The 17,519-nt window shown below is 43.3% G+C and overlaps 1 protein-coding gene across 3 annotated transcripts in view; it reads left to right on the top strand.

The window, feature by feature from the left end:
• The first annotated feature begins 220 nt into the window (after positions 1 to 220).
• The window catches only part of PITRM1 (pitrilysin metallopeptidase 1), a 41,968-nt gene continuing 24,669 nt past the window's right edge, over positions 221 to 17,519 (top strand). For 2 of the 3 annotated variants that reach the window (XM_081820504.1, XM_081820506.1), the window contains exons 1-11: positions 234 to 391; positions 2,266 to 2,372; positions 2,682 to 2,833; positions 3,401 to 3,515; positions 3,590 to 3,686; positions 4,858 to 5,018; positions 13,831 to 13,957; positions 14,234 to 14,322; positions 15,125 to 15,253; positions 15,828 to 15,941; positions 16,867 to 16,963. In XM_081820504.1, the coding sequence (XP_081676630.1) occupies positions 2,704 to 2,833; positions 3,401 to 3,515; positions 3,590 to 3,686; positions 4,858 to 5,018; positions 13,831 to 13,957; positions 14,234 to 14,322; positions 15,125 to 15,253; positions 15,828 to 15,941; positions 16,867 to 16,963 (1,059 nt within the window). In that variant the 5' untranslated portion in view covers positions 234 to 391; positions 2,266 to 2,372; positions 2,682 to 2,703. Of the gene's footprint in view, positions 392 to 2,265; positions 2,373 to 2,681; positions 2,834 to 3,400; positions 3,516 to 3,589; positions 3,687 to 4,857; positions 5,019 to 13,830; positions 13,958 to 14,233; positions 14,323 to 15,124; positions 15,254 to 15,827; positions 15,942 to 16,866; positions 16,964 to 17,519 lie in introns of all 3 variants that reach the window. The other variant, XM_081820505.1, reaches the window with a different exon arrangement.

The following is a 17,519-nucleotide window of genomic DNA, read 5'->3' as shown; positions in this document are numbered from 1 at the left end:
TGGTTACATAATTATAGTTATTCATGAGCATTTACATATAAAAGGCTTGGAACATGCAATTATTAGTTGATATGAAGCTTTAGCTGAGTAGAGATAAAGATAATAAAATTGAAAGAACTAAAGATTCCAGAAATCAGTTTTCTGGAATCTGTTTGTAAGATGTAAGGTTTAATTTTTATTTGAAATGTCTTGATGACGTGAAAATGTTTTCGTGATGTTGCTGAATTACGGTAGCCGCACAGTTGTCCTGCAGGAGCAGCTAACCTTGGTCCCTTTCCTCCCGTGGATCAGTGCCGGCCCCCGAGCGTGGAGGAGGACGGGCACCAGCGCTTGTGAGAGAGCTTGGCAGCACGAGGTGGGAGAGCGGATCCACGGGTTCACCGTAAGCCAGGTGTGCACGGCCCAGCTTGTTGCACAGCCCAGACCCCAGGGGGAGCTGGCATCTCTGTCCCTGCCCCTGGTTCCTCCGTGTTTCACAGTGGGGTCTACTGAGTGGAATTTGCAAGTGAAAGGATTTCCTGATTCTTAAATAAGGGATCCCCAGTCCCTTCCCTCAACCCAGCCCCTTGAAGCCTAATGTCTCTAGATTTGGAGTCACACACACACTGATGTTTGTGCATCCACACACGCGACTGTTCACTGTGCTCAGACTGCCCCACATCTGTGTGGGTCACGTTTTCCTAGCACGTGAGTTTGCTCCACCCACAAAAACTTGGTTTTTGAGCCATCTGAGTAAAGAGATTGTGGGCCTGTACGTTCACAGTGTTTTTTTCTTTTAACGCAGTAATTGAAAAATATGCATTTCACATCACTGACTGGCCCAGTTGGCTTCATGCTGTGGGTAACACTTGTACCAGACTCAAAAGGCAGGCAGCTCACAGTCCAGAAGGATACAAGTGCGGCTGCAGTACGAGGGGGAACGTGATGAGACCAAGAGGAAGACGGGAGGAGAGGGTGCTCTGCTGGAGGGGCATGGGGACAGGTTCACGGAGAACGGAGGGGTATGTAAGTGGAAGACGGAGGGCTGGATGTGCCCATGGTGGTAGTTCCAGGCAGGGTTCCGGGGGGCCAGTTAGCTTGAGGGAGGGGCTCACGACACTGGGTGAGAGCATGTGTGAGGTCCCTAAAGGCCATGCAGAGGAGCTTGGATGTAGAATAGTGACTGTTAAGGAGGACCTCAGAGTTCTGTTTCTGTATTTTTTAAGTGTTACAGAAACTTCTGATAAAACAATGATCCTTGTTTGAGGAGTAGTTCCCGTGAAAGAGGTTCGGAGGCAGACAGTTCACTGAACTGATTTTAAATACGTAGATCATCTCTTACAAAGTAAATTCTTAGATATAGATAATTTAATACTTGTAAACTAAGCCGGCATCACAGGCCTCTTTAAGTAATGTCGTTTGCGTGGAAGGCCCCCACAGCACGCTCGGGACACCTGAGTTCTAATCTCTGCCCTGCTGGTAGCTTGCTGTGTAAGCACAGACAGTTTACCTTCACAGCCTCTGAAAAGTGGTGATAAATGGTGTGGCTATCGTAGTGATGCGCTATTGTGATTGAAAGGGAGAGGCCCCTGGCATGGTTGGACCATAAAACACTTTCTAAGGTGCCAACAACCACGGGAACTTTGGGAGGCTTACATGGCTAGGAGACTGCCGTCCTCGGGGTCAGGATGTGTTTGTTTTTATTGGAGGTGATTTGGACCCTCCCACTAGGAGCAGGTAACTGGTGATACCCCAGCGCACCCCTGGGAATTCCTCAGAACTGCATAAACCAGATGAGGCACAGTTCAGTCCCAGGCTATGGCCCACTTCAGCATTTACCTCCCAGCGGGGCCATTCTGAGCATTCCTGCCATGATGTGTATAAAAGGAAGCCAACTGCAGGCATCGTAGGCGAGAGCAGGACTCCTTCAGTGTAGCCTGGTGTGAGAGATGGGGTCTGCGTCCCTGTCTGACCATCCCTCTGAGCCTCAGCGTTTCCATCTGCAGATGGGGGTGAGGATCCCTTCCTCACAGGGTTCCCCGAGAACTATTCAGAAAAGTCTAGCAGATAGTAAGCATGCAAAAAGAAAAGGCGCCTAGGATGGTCAGGTACATAGGTCTTACTTGGCTCGTTTGTGAGATTCAGGGTTTGAACAAGGTGGTTTCTGATGAGCCTCCAGTCCCGACTGTTGCCTGATGACACAGGCCAGGTCCTGCAGTATAACCATACCTGTGCCGAACGCCTTCCCATCTGAGTTTACCTGTCCAGTATTTCTTGTTCATTCAGGTAACGGCCATCCCTGAACTGTCCCTGACCGCAGTGAAGCTCAGCCATGACAGCACAGGAGCAGAATACTTGCACTTGGCCAGAGAAGACACCAACAACTTGTTCAGGTGCGTGGGGGCATCGTGAGAGCATGTTCCACCGAGAATGTCTGCCACACGTTACATAGTTTAAAATCCTCGTTCACCCAGGTTTTATTTTTATTGACCGTATCCTGAAAACCGAAGGAAAAGGTGAAATGAGTTTATGTCCTCAGCTGCCTAGAGTAAAAGCTCAGAGTCTGAATTAGTGGTTTTCTAGGTTGTCGTTGGAGACCGTGTTGGTGAGCGGTTGGGTGGTCCGAGTGGTCATATGTGCAGTCATGGCCGTAGCCGTGCCCTCCGCCTGAGCCTTGGGCTTGCTTCACTTGTCTCGCGCAGCGTGCAGTTCCGCACCACGCCCATGGACAGCACCGGCGTCCCACACGTGCTGGAGCACACCGTCTTGTGCGGCTCTCGCAAATACCCGTGCAGAGATCCCTTCTTCAAGATGCTCAATCGCTCGCTGTCCACGTTCATGAACGCTTTCACAGGTGAGCAGGCATCCACGGCCGAACCATGCGGGGTCCCCTCCTTGCGGCGGGGGGTGAGGCTGGCAGCCTGTAGACCAGAGCACACACACCGTCCTCTGGTCTGCTGCAAAGCTGCTGGAAGCGGAATCCTTTAGGAAAGCCACATTGTGGTCGCATTATAAAAACTGTAGTTTTAGGGAAAAGGCATATCTGACATTTTTCTGGAAAAGGTCAAAATATTATTCTTTTGGAGATGTTGCTATAAAATTTGAGCTCGGTGGCATATGTGAATATGGCAGTGGTGGTGTTTGAGTTGATTTCTAGGAACTCGGGCAGCACGTGGGCTTCTGCTGGGCGCAGAGAAGTGCCCAGGCCTCCAGGTAAGCGGTGCGCTGTGTCCGCATCCTGCGGGTCAGGCCCTCAGTGTAGACGTGTGAGGTCATGGCTGGCTGTGCCTCTTCCGCCCGCCCCCAGCCAGGCCTGCCCGGGACAGTAAGGGCTCAGGGTGGGGGGCTGGGGGTGGGGCTGGAAGTGGCACATTCCTGTGGGAATCTGTCGAATTTTTAAAATCTTTTCATTTATACCCAGCTAGCGACTATACTCTGTACCCATTTTCTACACAAAATCCCAAGGACTTCCAGAATCTCCTATCTGTGTATTTGGATGCAGCCTTTTTCCCATGCTTGCGGGAACTAGATTTCTGGTACGTAATGATTAATTAATTTAGACTTTAGTATTGGAATCATTATCATTGTGTAATTACTTACCGTTATTTAGGCAGGAAGGATGGCGACTAGAACATGAGAATCCGAAGGACCCCCAGACACCCTTGACCTTTAAAGGAGTCGTCTTTAATGAAATGAAGGGAGTATTTGTGAGTTTTTTTTTCCTTTTTAAAACTGTTCCAGTGATCTTTCTGTGTAAAATATCGGGATGTAAAAGGGTCTGGAAGACAGTGGACGTTCTCTTATATCATTTGATGCACTTCTCATGTGGGACTTGTTGGACTAGCCGGGGGACAGTGCAGTGAGCACCAGCCGTAGGACAATAGAGGACCACGCTCCCGATTTTCTGGGGCCCTTGTGGCAGCAAGCAGCTCTTGAGCTGTGGGGTGGGACCCCTGGTTTGTGGTCTGCAGGAGGTCTGTCAGATGAAAGCTGCATGACAGTGATAAGAACTTGTCTTTTTTTCTCATTCGGGAGTTTCCCCAAGCCTGCATTACATGTTTTGAAATAGTTTATAGGATACAGAAGCAGATAGAGTCTAGCTGTCTCTCATTAAGCCAGACATTAAGGAGATTTGCAAAATGTGCAAAACAGTGCTATTTTTCTCAGTGATATTTCTGCTTTGTTCTGAGAAAGTTTTCCAAAAAAATATTTGATAACATGTACTGATGGGTTAAGATAATGAGTGAATAAGTAACCTTTTAAAATGTCTCAGCTTTAATTTCTAACACAGAAAAATTATGTGTACACACACACTCTTGTGTAATCAGGAAACCCACATCATCAAAAGGTCTTTGGGGTCCTCATTGATTTTTAGGAGTATGAAGGATCTTGAGACTGGGCAGTTTGAGAACCTCTCCTCTGGGCCCATCCTCCCAGCCCCTCTGACTTTGGAGTCCTGCTCTGACAAATGGGGCTACCTGATTTGGGCCTCATTTCTTCCAGTACCTTCTGGAAACTCAAGTTACAGTCACAGCTCTTGCTCCAGAAGCCAGTGGGACCCCTTCCTGCAGCTCATGGGCAGGGACCCTTGTGATTCTTTCCTTGGTTCGCACGTCCCTCCCTTGGCCCTCAGCTGTGCCTTTGCTGGTGGCCCATGCACACTGCAGAGTGTTTTTTCTTTTCTTGCGAGACCCCTGATCTTTGGGTCCTGTGTGGAGATTGTGAATGAGTTGCATGCTTTGTTAGGATCTGCATGGACCGCCTTGTTTATCACTGCGACAGTTTGAATTGCTCCCAGAATGTGATTAATTTGCTGCATTGTAACATAACACTGGGTGTTATTTTTCACACACACATATATTTTTTTTAAATTTGAAGACAGACAACGAGAAGATATTCTCGCAGCACCTTCAGAACCGACTCCTGCCTGACCACACGTACTCGGTGATCTCCGGGGGCCATCCGTTGTGCATCCCAGACCTCACGTGGGAGCAGCTTAAACAGTTCCATGCTACCCATTACCACCCCAGTAATGCTAGGTAATTTCATTTTTATAGTTTAATTAATGGTGGGTTGATTAAGAGTAGACTCATTTGCATACACTAAATGACATGGCTTCTCTCACATTTGGCGAAGAATTGTTTGTGAAGAACTGTATAAATTTAGAGGATTCTTCACAATGGATTGCCTCTCTCTTTTGTGGATGCTCATTCTGAATGTCTACAGCAAGAATTTACGTGCCCAGCATGATGGTGACACCACCTCATGAAGGAGGAGCCGTATGCTGTCACGCTCCCTCCCTGTGCCTCAGCTTTCTGATGTTTAACACGGGAGTGCAGGCTACTGTCCCCTCCTGAGGCTGACTTGGGACCCGGAGGGCTTGCAGCCCCTGCCAGGGAAGTGCTCCCGAAATGGTGGTTGCCCTTCACTAAACCTGGGATACTTGCTTTGTGACCCAATTGCTTGTTTCAGATGTTAATAGTAGTAAAACACCAGTATGTGTATTTATAAATCAAACACTGATGGAAAATCATATTTTCAAGATTACTTTAAATGTAAAAGAATTTAAATTTTGGTTATGAAAACTTTCAAGCATCCAGAAAAATATAGAGCCTAGAATAATGAACTTTATACACATACCACATAATATTCTTTGTCAACATATTTTAAAGGAGATTACAGTCATCATGATGGTTTACCTCTAATATTTAAATTTATGACCCTGAAACATAAAGATATTTTGGGACATAATACTATATTCACATTTAACAAACACTTGCGTGAAAGCACCTACTACTTATTCCAAATCCAGATTTTCCGCTAGTACCCAAAATATATGTTTGAGCCAAATGAGGCCCATATATTCTGTGTAAAGCTCTGTTTTTCTCCCTGTAGACACAGGCCATCTGCTGGGTTGGTTTGCTGGCAACTTTGATTTATTTACTTATTTTTTTTATGCTCAAATTGTTTCAGCTGTGTCCCAGGGGAATTCCTTTAAGCTCGTCTTATGTCTTCTTAGTTTTCAGTAACTAGTTTCTGTGCCCCCCAAATCCAGGCTCCTTCTGCTCCAGATCTGTAGCTACTTCTTTCTCCAAGGAGTCCTCCAACCAAGTGGAGACAGGCATTTAGAGGGTCTCCCTGGACGCCAGGGATGCTACTTGTTATTGGAGTGCCACTCTAAACCATTGAGCGGACATTTTTAAAGGATCTTTAAGATATTAGCTCCCAAAGTCAGATGTGTTTATTTTATTGGGATATAATTGACATATAGCATTGTATTAGCCTTAGGTGTACAACAAAATGATTTGGGTCATGTATATACCATGAATTGATCACCACAATAAATCCAGGTAACATTATCACTGCACATAGTTAAAATGGTTTTTTCTTATGATGAGAACTGTTAAGATCTTTTCTCTTCGCAACTTTTAAATATAAGATACGCTATTGTTAACTACAGTCAGCATGCTGTACATTATGTCCTCATGACTTACTCATCTTACAACTGGAACCTTGGACCCCTTCTACAGATTTCATCCACCCCCTGCCTTGGCAACCACCAATCTATTTTCTGTATCTATGAGTCTTAGCTCAGACAACAGCGTATTAAAAGAAAAAGAAATCAACTGTGTCATTGTACCCTTTTTCCCCTGGATGGATAAATGTGTTGTCTTAAAAACATGTAATCTGAAATTTGTAGCCTAAGATTGAATTTTGTGAAGTTCTTAATTTGTCAGTGGTAGATGGATTACTATCTTACTGTAGCTAAGACCATCAAATATTTTAACATATCAGTTACTTTGTTTTTGAAACACCTTTATAGTACATTTAAAATAAAGAGCAACTTTTGGCAGATTTACACTTAATTAATCACTTTTGCATGATTTGTATTTTTTATAAAAAGGATCAAAGCCTCTATCTGGTCTTTGTAGTCAAAGTAAGTGAACAGAAGGACACCTGGGTGACTCAGTCAGTTAAGTGTCTGCCTCTGACTCAGGTCGTGGTCCCAAGGTCCTGGCATCGAGCCCAACGTTGGGCTCCCTGCTCAGCGAGGAATCTCCTTGAGGATTTCCTTTCCCTCTGCCCCCCCCCCACCCGGAGGGCACTCTCACTCTCAAATCTTAAAAAAAAGGGAACAGAATGTATTTCTATACAAACTTCATTTCAATATGGGAACAGTTTTATTATTAGGTGCTATGTATGTGCACCTTCTATTTTTTTTTTTTTTTTAAAGATTTTATTCACTTATTAGAGAGAGAGAGAACACTGGCAGGATGGGGAAAGGCAGAGTGAGAAGCAGACTCCCCGCTGAGCAGGGCACCTGATGTGGGGCTTGATCCCAGGACCCTGAGATGATGACCTGAGCCAAAGTCACATGCTTAACCAACTGAGCCACCTAGGTGCCCCAGCGTACCTTCCATTTTTAAGTTTTATTGTAATTCTACTGTAGTTAACATACAGTGTTATATTAGTTTCCGGTGTAAAGTATCTTCATTCAGCACTTCCATATATTATTCAGGGCTCATCAAGATTCCCCATCACCTATTTCCCCCGTTGTCCCCACCACGTTCCCTCTGGTAACCATCGGTGTGTTCTCTAGAGTTAAGATGGTTTTTCTCAGTTTGTCTCTTTTTTTTTTTCCCTTTGTTCATTTGTTTTCCTAAATTCCACATGAGTGAAATCATATGGTATTTGTCTTTCTCTGACTGACTTATTTCACTTAGCATAATACTCTCTAGCTTCATCCATGTCAGAGCAAATGGCAAGATTTCATTCTTTTTTATGGCTGAGTAATATTCCATTGTACATATATACCGTATCTTCTTTATTGAATCATCTGTAGTTGGACACTTGGGCTGTTTCTGTATCTAGGCTATTGTAAATAATGCTGCAATAAACACGGGTATGTACACAGTGGCTGCACCAGCTTGCATTCCCACCAACAGTGTAAGAAGGTTCCCCTTTCTCCACATCCTCGCCAACATCTGTTGTTTCTTGTGTTGTTGATTTTAGCCATTCTGACACGTGTGAGGTGGTATCTCATTGTGGTTTTGATTTGGATTTCCATGATGATCAGTGATGTTGAACATCTTTTCATGTGTCTGTTGGCCATCTGGATGTCTTCTTTGGAGAACTGTCTGTTCATGTCTTCTGCCTGTTTTTTAATTGGATTACTTGGGGTTCTTTGGTGTTGAGTTGTAGAAGTTCTTTATTTAGGATATTCACCCTTTATCAGAGATGTCATTTACAAATATCTTCTCCCATTCTTTTTCCGCATTGAGTATGATGTTAGCTGTGGGTTTTTCATATATGGCTTTTATTATGTTGAGGTGTCTTAGTTTTGTTGACTGTTTCCTTTACTGTGCAGATGTTTTTTATTTTGGTGTAGTCCCAGGAGTTTAATTTTCCTTTTATTTCCCTTGCCTCAGGTGACCTATCTAGAAAGAAGTTGTTACAGCCAATCTCAGATGGATTTCTGCCTGTGCTCTCTTCTAGGATTTTTATGTTTCAGGCCTGACATTTCAATCCTAAGTCCAATTTATTTTTGTGTATGGTTTAAGAAAGTGGTCCACTATCATTCTTTTGCATGTTGCTGTTCAGTTTTCCCAATGCCATTTATTAAAGATACTGTCTTTTTCCCATTGTATATTCTTTCCTGCTGTGTTGAAGATTAATTGACCATATGATCATGGGTTCATTTCTGGGTGTTCTATTTTGTTCCATTGATTTATGTGTCTTTTTGTACCAGTACCATACTATTTTGATTACTAAAGCTTTGTAGTATATCTTGAAATTTTGGTATTGTGGCTTTGTTCTTACTCAACATTGCTTTGCTCTTGGGGTTCTTTTGTGGTTCAATACAAATTTTAGGATTGTTTGTTGTAGTTCTGTGGAAAATGCTGTTGGTATTTTGATAGGGATTGCATTAAATCTGTAGATTGCTTTGGGTAGTTTTAACAGTATTGGTTCTTCCAACCTGTGAGCATAGAATAGCTTTCCATTTGTGTCATCTTCGATTTCTTTCATCAGTGTTTTATAGTTTTCAGTGTACGGGTCTTTCATCTCTTTGATTAAGTATATTCCTAGGTATTTTTTTTTATTTTTGGTGCAATTGTGAATAGGATTGTTTTCTTAATTTCTCTTTCAGCTACTTCATTATTAGTGTATAGAAATGCAGCGGATTTCTGTATGTTGATTTGTATCCTGCAATCTTAACTGAATTAATTCAGTTCTAGTACTTTTTTGGTGGAGTCTTTAGGGTTTTCTATATATAATGTCATCTACAGATAGTGAAAGTTTTAGTTCTTCCTTACCAACTTGGATGCCTTTTATTCCTTTTTCTTGTCTGAGTGCTGTGGCCAGGACTTCCAGTACTATGTTGAATAAAAGGGTAAGAGTGGACATTCCTGTCGTGTTCCTGACCAATGGGAAAAGCTCTCAGTTTTTCCCCATTGAGTATGATGTTAGCTGTGGGTTTTTCATATATGGCTTTTATTATGTTGACGTGTTTCCTTTAAACCTACTTTGTTGAGGGTTTTTATCATGAATGGATGTTGTACTTTGTCAGATGCTTTTTATGCATCTTTTGAAATGATCGTAAGGTTTTTATCCTTTCTCTTATTGATGCAGTGTAGCATGTTGATTCACTTGTGCATATTGAACCATCTTTGCATCCTGGGAATACATCCCACTTGATCGCGGTGAATGATTTTTTAAGTATATTGTTAGATTCAGATTGTTAATGTTTTGTTGAGGATTTTTGTATCTATGTTCATCAGAGATGATGGCTGTAGTTCTCTTTGTGTGTGGGGGGGATCTTTATCTGGTTATGGTATCAGGGTAATGCTGGCCTCATAGAATGAATTTGGAAGTTTTCCTTCCTCTTCTATTTTTTGGAAAAGTTTGAGAAGAATAGGTATTAACTCTGCTTTAAGTGTTTCATAGAATTCACCTGTGAGGCCGATTGGTCCTGGACTTTTGTTTATTGGGAGTTTTTTGATTACTGATTCAATTTTGTTTCTGCTTATGGGTCTGTTCAAATGTTCTCTTTCTTCCTGATTCAGTTTTGGTAGTTTATATGATTCTAGGAATGTATCCATTTCTTCTAGGTTGTCCAGTTTGTTGGCATATAGTTTTTCATGATATCCTTTTATAAATGTTTGTATTTCTGTGGTGTTGGTGGTTACTGCTCTTTCATTAGTGTTTTTGTTTATTTGGGTCCTCTTTCCCCCCCTTTTTTTTTCCCATGAGCCTGGCTAGAGGTTTATCAATTTTGTTAATTTTTTCAAAGAACCAGCTCCTGGTTTCATCTGTTCTATTTTTTTTAATTTCTGTATCACTTACTTGTGCTCTCATCTTAATTATTTCCTTCCTTCTGCGGGTTTGGAGTTTTCCTTGTTATTTTTCTAGCTCGTTTTAGGTGTAAGGTTAGGTTGCTTGAGGTTTACCTTCTTGAGGTAGGCCTGTATTGCAATAAACTTCCCTCTTAAAAACATTTGCTGAATCCCAAAGATTTTGGACTGTTGTGTTTTCATTTTCATTTGTTTCCATGTATTTTTTAATTTCCTCTTTGATTTCTTGGTTGACCCATTCATTGTGTAGTAGCGTGTTATTTAATCTCCATGTATTTGTGGTCTTTCCAGATTTTTTTCTTATAATTTCTAATTTCATAGTGTTGTGGTCAGAAAAGATGCATGGTATGACTTTGATCTTTTTGAATTTGTGGAGACCTGTTTTGTGGCCTAACATGTAATCTATTCTGGAGAATGTTCTACATGCACTTGAAAAGAATGTGTATTCTGTTTTAGGGTGGAATGTTCTGAATGTATCTGTTAAGTCCATCTGGTCCATGTGTCATTCAAAGCCATTGTTTCTTTGTTGATTTCCTGTTTAGATGATCTGTCCAATGATGTAAATGGGGTGTTAAAATCCCCTGTTATTATTGTATTATTGATTAGTTCCTTTATATTTGTTATTAACTGTTTTATATATTTGGGTGCTCTGTGTTGAGTTCGTAAGTATTTGTAATTGTTGTATCTTCCTGTTGGATTGATCCCTTTATGATTATATAGTGTCCTTCTTTGTCTCTTGTTGCAGTTTTTGTTTTAAAGTTTAATTTCATCCAATGTAAATATTGCTAAGCCAGCTTTCTTTTCACTTCTGTTTGCATGAGAAATGTTTTCCATCCATTCCCTTTCAGTCTGCAGGTGTCTTTAGGTCTGAGGTGAGTCTCTTGTAGGCAGCATATGGATAGGTCTTGTGTTTTGTTTTTTTTATCAGTCACCCTGTGTGTTTTGATTGGAGCATTTAGTCCATTTACATTCAAAGTAGTTATTGATACATATGTACTTATTGCCATTTTGTTACTTGTGTTAGGGTTATTTTTCTGGTTTTTCTCTCTCTTCCTTGCTCTCTTTTGCCATAAATTTTTTAGTGCCATACTTAAATTCTTTTCTGTGTTTTTTCTTTTTTTTTCTTCATATCTGTTACTGGGTTTTGATATGTGGTTACCATTAGGTTTCTATATAACCTCTTCTGCACATAGCAGTCTCTATTTAGTTGATGGTTGCTTAAATTTGACCCCGTTCTTTACACCCCGCTGCCCATGTTTTAGGTTATAGTGTCATACTTTACATCCTTTTATGTTGAGAGACCCTTGATTGATTTTTACAGATATACTTATTTTTACTGCTTTTCTGTGTCCTCCTTTTTTTACTCTTACTAATGGTCTTCCCTTTCAACTTAGAGTCCCCATTAACATTTCTTGTAGGGCTTTTTTACTGGTCATAAACTTATTTAACTTTTGTTTGTCTGAGAAGCTCTTCATCTCACCTTCTATTCTGAATGACAGCTTTCTGGATACAGTGTTCTTGGCTGCAGATTTTTCCCATTTAGCACTTTGATATGACATGCCACTCCTTCAGGCCTGCAGTGTTTCTGTTGAAAAACCCACTAATAGCCTCCTTGGGTTTCCCTTTTACATAACTTTCTTCTTTTTCTGCTTTTATAATTCTCTTTATCACTGATTTTTGCCATTTTAATTACTATGTGTCTTGATGTAGACCTCACTGGGTTGATTTTTTGTGGGGCGTTGGACTCTCTTTGCCTCCTGTATCTGGATGTCTGTTAACTTGCCCGGATTAGGGGAGTTTTCAGTTGTTATTTCTTCACATAAATTTTCTACCCTCTTTTCTCTGGAATCCATATAATGCAAATGTTATTATGCAAGTCTTGTAATTTTGCATAATTTTTTTTCTGTCACCTGCTCAGCTTGATTAATTTCCATTGTTCTGTCGTCCAGGTTGCTGATTCGTTCTGCTTCCTGCAGTCTGCAATTTGTTCTGTCTGGTGTATCTTTAATTTCAGTTACTGTGTTCTTCATCTCTCATTGGTTCTGTTTTATCTCTTTATGGGTCTTCTGCTCTTTTCTCGAGTCCAGTGAGTATCTTTATGATCATCACTTTAAATTCTCTATCAGGCATATGACGTATCTCTGTTGTGCTTAGGTCTCTTGCTCTGGTTTTGTCCTGTGTTTCCATTTTGACCTTACTCCTCTGTCCCCTCATTTGTCTGGCTCTCAGCGTCTGTTTCTGTGCATCAGGAAAGTCAGCCGTTTCCCCTGCTCTTGAGTGTAGTGGGCAGTGTGCAGTTTTCACAAGGTGGCGCTGGTCCTCTGCCAGAGGAGAAGCACTGCCACCGGGGAGACTGGAGTCTGGTGGGGCGATCTGCAAAGTGCACGTGCTCAGGGCATGCCGTTCTAACAAGGGGTGTGTGTGTGTGTGTGTTCTCAGCTGGAGGTGACCGGCCGCCACCACCACCGGGACTGAGGTCCTGCAGAATGTGTGTTTTGGGAGAGACATGGTTTTGGCCAGGGGTGCCCTGGTCTCTGTGGGAGGGGACCCACAGCCCTGGGACTGAGGCAGGCCTGGCTGCAGGGGGGAGGCATGGAAGCAGGTGAAGTCATGAGTGCTGGTTGGTTCCCGCGGGTGGCCGCCCTTCTGCTGAGGTGCAGGGTTGGGAAGTGGTGCCTGCCAGCTCCTCTGTTGCTGGAGGAGTCTCCCATGACCTTGTCCCTCTGGGACACTGAGGTAGTAAACCACTCTCCTTGCTTTATGCCCCTGCCTTTTTCAAACTGCTGCTTCTGTGCTGTATCTCCACTGGCTGTTCACTGTGCTCTGCAGGGACTCAGTTTCCCAGCACCCTCCAGGTTCTCCGAGAACGGAGCCTGCTGATTTTTTTTTTTTTTAAAGATTTTCTTTATTTATTCATGAGAGACAGAGGGAGTCTGAGGCAGAGGGAGAAGCAGACTCCCCACAGAGCAGGGAGCCCGATGTGGGACTCGATCCCAGGGATCATGACCTGAGCCGAAGGCAGTCTCTTAACCAACTGAACCACCCAGGCGCCCGAGCCTGCTGATTTTTAAAGTTGCAGGTTGAAATCCCACTGGTTGTAAGAACTCATGAAATTCAGCCCCTCTGGTCTTCAAAGCCAAATGTTAAGGGGATTCATGTTCTGTGTGGGCTCCCTGGTGTGACCCTTTGCTTCCCGCCCGCGGGTCCCTTCCTCCAGCAGACAGTCCCATGGTCTGTTTAGCTCCCTCAGCAACTCTGCCCTTTCCACCCTCTCCAGTGTGGTCTCTTCTCTACATTTAGTTGTGGAGTTTGTTCTGCTGGTGTTTGGGTTGTTTTCCGGATTATTTACCCTAATGGAACTTTTACCTAGTTGTATCCGTGGGATGAGGTGAGTTTAGTTTCCTACTCTGTGTACCTTCCATTTTCTACAAAAAGGCACCTCTGTTGATTTCTCATCTTTTAAACTAAGATAGACTAATATATTCTCTGAACGTTTCAGGTTCTTCACTTATGGCAATTTTCCATTAGAACAGCATCTGAAACAAATTCACGAAGAAGCCCTGAGTAAATTTGAGAAAATTGAGCCAAACACTGCAGTGCCGGCTCAGAAGCCTTGGGATAAGCCAGTAAGTGCCCCATCCGGAGAGTAGGCGGTGTTTTTACCTACTAAATACACTGACGTGAAGAGTCAGACTGTGTATCAGTAATAAGATTTTCAAATGTTGTGGCCTCTGACTTGAATGTAAGAGCTTCTTTACCCTAAGGCATGGTTACTTGTTTGAAAAAGAAAATTTAGCAAAGAGCATCTCTTGGACCCCTTTATACCTATATGGGTAACTTACTCTATTTAAACCCAGTCATTCGTACTCTGTACCTACTTAAAGCATCACGTCGTTTTACAGAGAGAATTCCATATAACATGTGGCCCGGACTCACTGGCTGCAGGTTCCTCTAAACAAACAACCGTTGGGGTCAGCTTCCTCTTACCAGAGTAAGTGTCCGTTGTGAAGTGGGACAAGCGCAGCTTAAACAGGTTGGAGGCGAACTCTCCACATTAAATGGCTCAATGGTGAGGATTTAGGAGTTGAGCAGCTGTTGGATGGCAGGGAAGATGCTAACAACATCTGGGGTGGTTTGGGGGTAATTGCCTTTAGTAGCTACCCAGAAAAAAAAGTAACTTCTTACCGCATTTTAAAGCTTATTTCTGGGGAGAAAACAGGCTCGGACATCAGTTGTTAACATTTCTGGGGGTGGGATGCCATTGAGCATGAGGAGAGCACAGTGAACACTGGCTTCAAAACAATGTGCCACCCATGGAGCTCTGTCATCGTAGAGATGTGGTCGGCTGCGGGCACGTGGGCAGGCAGGTGTCCTCAGCTGTGCGGCGGCAGGCTTGGCTGCCCTTGGTGGCCGTGCTGCTCGACCAACTGCCCCATCTCCTCACTGTTCTTGTCTGTGTGTGGACAGCACACTTGTAATTGAGATGACACAGGTCAGAGTCCTTGGTGTGCTGTGATGGGATGACATTTGATATGCAGCCAAGTCAACTTGATGGTTCGGGACTCCAAAATAGTCTAGTTTATGAGAGCTTTACAAACTAAAAAACAGTTTACTTTCTTTTATCCATATAACTTAAAAGTTAAAATGCAAGCATTTGTAGAACATCTGCTTCTTTGGAAATAAAAGTGTTGATTTAGTAGTGATTTTAATGATTTTGAAAATATTTATGAAGGCCAACAGTTTCCCTTTTTCTCTCCCCCTCTACCCCCCACCCTCCCCGTTTTTAAATGAAGCATCACTGATACGTTTGAAGCCTTCACATTAAACCTTCTGTCTTCACTCTTGATCAGTGGACCCAACTCCCCCTTCTACAAAGCCTTAATTGAATCTGGACTTGGCACAGATTTTTCTCCTGATGTTGGGTAAGTTTCATTATCTGATCAGATCAGTGGTGTTTGCATTTGGGGCCAGTTTTGACATTTGACAGTATCTGGACACGTTTTTGGTGCTCACAACCCCAGGGGGGGAGGGGGAGGTTATTGGCATCTGCTGGGAGGAATGAGGGATGGAGAATGTTCGATATCCCACAGTCATAGGATGGTTCCGCTGCTGCCCCAGCACAGAACTGTGCATGAGAACACTAGTCCAGTACAGCTGTTTTCTATCCCTTGGAGGGCACATTTGGGAAAAGAAAAAAGAAAGATAGCTTGACCAAGATCTCAGAATGGTGTACGGCTGCCCACTTTCAATGCCAGGTTGAAATATTTTTTCAAATCTTAAGATTTTGTAAAGCTCAGCCGTTTCATTTCTAGATTTAATTTTGCCATAACTCTAAAGTTTAACTCCTCATAACTCCTCAGTTATATCTGAGGACTGCTTCAGTGGGCTTTTTCTTGGAAGACTTGGGAGGTTGGAGTGTCCATAGTTCTGTTCTCCAGAGTATTGGATCTCTTAAGTTGTCGGAATTCTGCCGTGTGACCCACTTGTGTATTGTAGATACAACGGCTACACACGGGAGGCCTACTTCAGTGTGGGCCTGCAGGGGATCGCGGAGCAGGACACCCATGCCGTTCGGGACATCATTGACAGGACAATCGAGGAAGTCATCGAGTGCGTGTGGCTTGCACTCTGCAGTCCCGACACCATCCTCACACTCTCCTCACACCGTCCTCACACGATCTTCCCACGATCCTCACACTGTCCTCACAGTGTCCTCACACTGTCCTCACACTGTCCTCACATCGTCCTCACAGGGTCTTCACACCGTCCTCACAGTGTCCTCACACTCTCCTCATAACCGTCCTCACAGTGTCCTTACACTGTCCTCACAGTGTCCTCACACTCTCCTCACACCCTCCTCACACCATCCTCACAACTTCCTCACACCGTCCTCACAGTGTCCTCACACTCTTCTCACACCGTCCTCACACCGTCTTCACACCATCCTCACACCTTCCTCACACCATCCTCACACCGTCCTCAGTGTCCTCACACTTTCCTCACACCGTCCTCACAGTGTCCACACACCGTCCTCAGTGTCCTCACACCGTCCTCAGTGTCCTCACACTCTCTTCACACTGTCCTCAGTGTCCACACACCATCCTCACAGTGTCCTCACACCGTCTTCACATTCCTCACACTCTCCTCACACCATCTTCACACCTTCTTCATATCTTCCTCACACCATCCTCACACCATCCTCACACCTTCCTCACACCGTCCTCACAGTGTCCTCACACCATCCTCACACCGTCCTCAGTGTCCTCACACTCTCCTCACACTGTCCTCACAGTGTCCACACACCATCCTCACACCATCCTCACACCGTCCTCACAGTGTCCTCACACTGTCCTCACACCGTCCTCACACTCTTCTTACACTGTCCAAGGAGGGAGCCTACCTCCTCCTGTGTTTGGCTGTCTCTTTACCTCATAAAATACACAGTGGTTCACTTAGAATAGTTTAAAGACTCTCTGCTGCCTTTTCGCATGGGTATTGATTGTCTTTTTAACATCTCTTTTCTCTGTTTCTTTAGGAAGGGATTTGAAGAGGACCGAATTGAGGCTCTCCTTCATAAAATTGAAATACAAATGAAGCATCAGTCTGTCAGCTTTGGACTCACCCTGACGTCCGTATGTAATTTCTCCTCTATCTTCTTCTGTTTGTACTTTGTTTTTACTGTTGTGATCAGTGGGTACTTGACAGCGCTGGAAACAGGTGAATATTCATAGCACCATTCATTTGAACCGTGAAAGTTGTGCTGTTTTGGATATGATACAAATTTAATTTAGTTTTATAATACATTGTGTCTTTTTACAAGCATTATTGGCTTTCTGATACCTTTTTTTTTAAGTAATTTGTTTTAGAGAGCGAGAAAGAGCATACATGGGAAGGATGGACAGTTAGAGGGAGAGAGAATTCTAAGCAGGCTCCACACCCAGTGCAGAACGTAACATAGGACTCGATCCTACAACCCTGAGATCATGACCTGAGTCAAAACCGACAGTCAGACGCTCAACTGACTGAGCCACCTAGGCATCCCTCCTGAAAATTTTAGAACTTGTCCTTCACTTTATTAGAGAAAAAACAGATTTAAAATTTTCCTAACCAAAAAATGACTTAATTTTTCTTACAATCATTGTGGTATTTTTAAATACAGAAACTGAGATCTTAATAAAATGTTACGTT

This window comes from Leptonychotes weddellii, chromosome 5 (assembly GCF_054177405.1).
Source record: "Leptonychotes weddellii isolate Sample4059 chromosome 5, ASM5417740v2, whole genome shotgun sequence".
NCBI classification, from domain to species: Eukaryota; Metazoa; Chordata; class Mammalia; order Carnivora; family Phocidae; genus Leptonychotes; species Leptonychotes weddellii.
The sequence above is the reverse complement of the archived record's forward strand: the minus strand, read 5'-3'. Positions and strand labels throughout refer to the sequence as shown.